The 4,153-nt window shown below is 34.5% G+C and overlaps 1 protein-coding gene across 1 annotated transcript; it reads right to left on the reverse strand.

Moving 5' to 3' along the window:
• Window positions 1-291: 291 nt before the first annotated feature.
• LOC113862833 (ras-related protein RABC2a-like) lies at window positions 292-3,585 on the reverse strand. The gene is made up of 6 exons (XM_027496070.1): window positions 3,265-3,585; window positions 2,765-2,833; window positions 2,520-2,585; window positions 1,934-2,055; window positions 972-1,100; window positions 292-551 (listed from the first exon to the last, which is right to left on the reverse strand). The coding sequence occupies exons 1-6, from the start codon at window positions 3,401-3,403 to the stop codon at window positions 441-443; spliced, it is 636 nt and encodes a 211-aa protein (XP_027351871.1). The 5' UTR covers window positions 3,404-3,585; the 3' UTR covers window positions 292-440.
• Window positions 3,586-4,153: the final 568 nt, after the last annotated feature.

The following is a 4,153-nucleotide window of genomic DNA, read 5'->3' on the forward strand; positions in this document are numbered from 1 at the left end:
AATCATTACTCGTTTTACAAGTACAGAGCCTGTGCTATAATTTACTGACATGTCCTACCTTGCAATGGCAATAGCCAAAAAAGCAGGTCATGTTAGTAGAGCCTCAAATAGTACTTTATAGTACAAAGAAAACTCTTTCTTACTTTGCTTTTATTTTGCCTTTCAAGGATTTAAACAAATTGTTGGATTAATTATATGAAATGTGCAATAGAATTGCATGAGACTTAGGAGCACACATAAATGACACATCATTCATAGGCAAACAAATTTACACAAGCTAATAGGTGCCATTGTTGCCAATTTCCCCGTTGAGGTAATACAAATAATTAAGCAATCAAAAGAAAAGACAATGGCAGCAGTAAAAAACTAGAAAAGCTTACATATACAAGATTTGCCCAAGATGTGCTAGTTAATACTCAATATGTCCACGATGTTTCATCTTAAGAGCAACAACCACCATTTTGCGATGCTTGGGGTTCTTGTTTCTGTTTTAAAACATTCCTTTTAACTGCTGTTGATCCTTCTTCCAAAAGACTAGGAGCTTCCATTATCTACGAAATGGTGCCATATTTGTCATGATAGGAAAAACAAAACACACACAATCAATCTACAGTACGCCTTTTACACATTCAAATATCATCACTTCTGCAATTCCGATCTTTATTCCTTATTTTACAATTACCTATCTTTTTACAACCAGATCATGTGCTCAGTCACTCTTCACCATTGTGTCTATTCTTACTAATAATTAAATCAAATATTAGGTAGGAACATTTGCAGCAACATCTTTTAATATTAGCCCAAAAATTTCAAGCTAAAACAACACAACACACAAATTTTTCAATTAAATTTTATATTTTTGAAACAAATGTTTAAGCTTAGGTTAATCGGTGATCCTACTGTCAGTTAATTGGAAAGTCATCTTATGCACATAACAGAAACAGCATTGAACAAAGCTTCTAAAACTGTACCTTCAGAGCAAGTTCTTTGAAGCACTGCTCCACATTTTCTCGAGTTTTAGCACTACATTCAAGAAGCAAACACCCCAATTCTTTGGCAAGGGCTAAACCCTCTTCTCTGCTCACAGCCCTTTCACAATCCTAGAAATAGAGGGGAAAAAAACCATTACAGAAATTAATGAACTGAATTCATTAAGAGGACAGTGCAACCTGTCATTTCAAGGAATCCTAGAAAGTTGGAGGCCTATTTTCTTTTTTTTATATAAAGCTAAGCATGTTACGATTCTGTTGTGTGCATTGGGAAATGACATTTATCTCCTCAAGGTTCTTCAACAGTTTCATAGTGTCCAGTAAACTGTTAATCACTGGCTTAATTAGGTTGCTTTGACTGCATGAAAGATTACAGATGACAGTGCCGCCTAAAGTGCATGCATGTAATGATCTAGATACCACAGAATTGACATTGATTGAGTTCAAAAGCCAATGCTACATGAGGTTGCAATGGAAGTGTTAAGATATCAAGCACACCTTGCACAAATGGGGTTCTATTTTCATCTAATTTGGCTGATGATGCATGGATCCAGTTTTTTGATGATGTCATCAGATAGATATTCATGGCAATAGTGGCAGAATAGTATGGAGCATTGGTATGATCAAGGTATTAATTTGACAATTTTGGAAGGTCCCAAAGTTAACCCCACACCTAAGGCAAAAAAGGATAGGTTTGAATTTACTCACTTGAGGATGTCTTTATTTTCTCATGATGGCAGTATTGTATTATTGTTATCAATTCTATAAAATTTGAGGACAGAGACATACAGAAAGACAAAACTTTAATATTGTTTCATTGTCTTCAGGCAGATTAAATTTGAACCATTATTTTCAAATATTTTAACGAGGAACATTTCATGACAACCAGAAATTCATTCCTTAGGGTCATATATCCAGGCCTAATACTAGAGCATAAAACTTACTCTATCAACTTTATTTCCAACAAGCATCTTCACGCAATCCTGGTTAGTTGAGTAGAGTTTCACTTCCTTAGACCACACTTCTGATAAGTTTGTAAAGGTTTCTCTCTTTGTGACGTCATAAACTAGAAGGAAACAACAAGAAGCACTCTATAAATAGAAAGGATTACAATTTAAGAGATGTTAACCAGCAACAATTCAACACAGATTTTATCTACCTTAACTACTACAGAATTTTGGTTTCAGAAGGCCACCTTAAGCCTGAAGTAAAATATGCTTACCACATTCTTCATGCCATAATAGGGACACAAAAGACAATGGCAAGAACCATGATACTACCAAAAGAAATGAAGCAACGAGGGGTGATCTTGAGAATGCCTTTGTTTCCCTAATTGAAAGTGTAAAACCTATCTAAAATTTGATAAATTACACAACTTGTAAATGCTATAATTCTTTGCTAATGCTTAATTTTGATTTACCTTTATCAGGCATTACTTTTCATAAAATGATAGTACAATGTTAAAGACAGAGTTTAACGTTAGTAGGAAGAATGAGGCAAGCATAAGTACATAAAATCAAGTTAGCATACCGAGAATGATTCCTTGAGTTCCTCTATAGTAAGAACTGGTTAGAGTTCTGAACCTTTCTTGCCCAGCTGCATGCAATAGATTTAATGTTATTTTAAGTCAATATACCACAATCATTTTGGTCAACTAACAAGTCATTCAACCGAAGCACGACATTTCATTCAATCTGTTTGAATCACATGCTGCCAGGATTGAACAAAACGCCTAATATCAAGAACTGGAAGCACATGATTTTACTCTACATTACCAGTATCCCAAATCGTTAATTTGACTCTCTTGCCACCCACTGTGAGCATTTTGATCTTAAAATCAACACCTGCGAATTAGATCATATCAACACTCAAGTCAGATAAACAGAATGGCCTAGGCAAGAAGAGTATAAACTCAATTGCTTGTTAATTCCAGTGGCACAAAAGAACCAAAACAACAGAGCAGTTAAATCATACACAATGACATCAGAGTGCCAGATGAAAGTAAAGTTGTTTTAAAAAAAAAAAAGATAAAAACTGATCGGAATTGGATGAGACTGAAATTCAAGCATCTTTTAAACCAAAACTTATTTGAGAAATTCGCAAATTCAACACTCAAAACTTGAACAGTGTCAGTGTAAACTAATAGATCAACAACCAAGAGGCACCCTTTGGATGAGAACAATCAAAAGACAACCAAATCCCAAGCATGCAAAGCTTGAAGATAGAAATAACAGCAGTAAAATAAAAAAAAGAAATAATGGGGTAATTTACTTACCAATGGTGGGGGAAAGATCTTCAACAGCACTTGAAATGAAGCTGACAAGTAGGCTACTTTTTCCCACCCCAGAATCTCCAATCAACAAGATCTTGAAAGAGAGATCATAGCCACTGCTCTGACCTAAGGATGAACTCATTCTCTCAAACCTGTTCCTTCCTCTAATCAATGTGTCAAAAAGTACAGCGAAAGGAACGTATGCAATTGCAAGTGAAGAAACAAAGGAAAGAAAGAGAAAAGAGAAGGGCTTTTGAGGACTAGGCAAAGCTACCCTCTAAGGAAATGCAATGGGGCATTACCTCAGCTACTTCTTTCATTTATTTGCTGTTTGTAGAGAGATAAAGAGAAAAACAAAAACGGCGAGCCTTTGGCTCAGTTCAGGAACAATCACCTGTCCCAACCTGACACCCCACACCAACGTTTTTTTTTTTCTTATTTTTTCTGTTTTCTCATACACTTAAATTTACACACATTTCTTTTTTAAATATTTAAAAATTTACATTATTGTGTACAATAATATTTTTTTATCTAAAAAAATTCCAAAATGAAAGAAGATATCAAAAAATATCCTACTTTAATGTATAATGTATGCATTGTATTTTTGAGTTCCCATCTTCATGCGAGGTTCTTGTCCCTACTGCATGACCCACGTGCGAGGTAAGGATTGGTGTGGTTTACTCTGAAAGCAATGTTACTATTCAAGCACAGCATAGCACAACTTTATTTTGTTTTTCATGAGTTTTTGGATGAATTTTTTGTTATATTAAAATTATAAAAATCTAACAAATATATAAATTTAACTTTAAAAACTAATTAGTTGTCTCTCTTTAAACACCATTATTGATTATTGATGCCTTTCATTCTCGTACCGTGTCCCACTCTCTTCGAT

The sequence above is a fragment of the Abrus precatorius genome, unplaced genomic scaffold (genome assembly GCF_003935025.1).
Source record: "Abrus precatorius isolate BTA unplaced genomic scaffold, Abrus_2018 Scaffold3, whole genome shotgun sequence".
Classification (NCBI taxonomy): domain Eukaryota; kingdom Viridiplantae; phylum Streptophyta; class Magnoliopsida; order Fabales; family Fabaceae; genus Abrus; species Abrus precatorius.

What these genes read in the sequence shown, in the direction of transcription:
- LOC113862833 (XM_027496070.1), bottom strand. Translation starts at nt 3,403, where the DNA reads ATGAGTTCATCCTTAGGTCAGAGCAGTGGCTATGATCTCTCTTTCAAG. An exon ending in AACTCAAGGAATCATTCTCG is followed by an intron (nt 2,056 to 2,519) that starts GTATGCTAACTT and finishes GTTTCCTTCTAG; the next exon opens with TTTATGACGTCACAAAGAGA. An exon ending in TTGGAAATAAAGTTGATAGA is followed by an intron (nt 1,101 to 1,933) that starts GTAAGTTTTATG and finishes CTCTATTTCTAG; the next exon opens with GATTGTGAAAGGGCTGTGAG.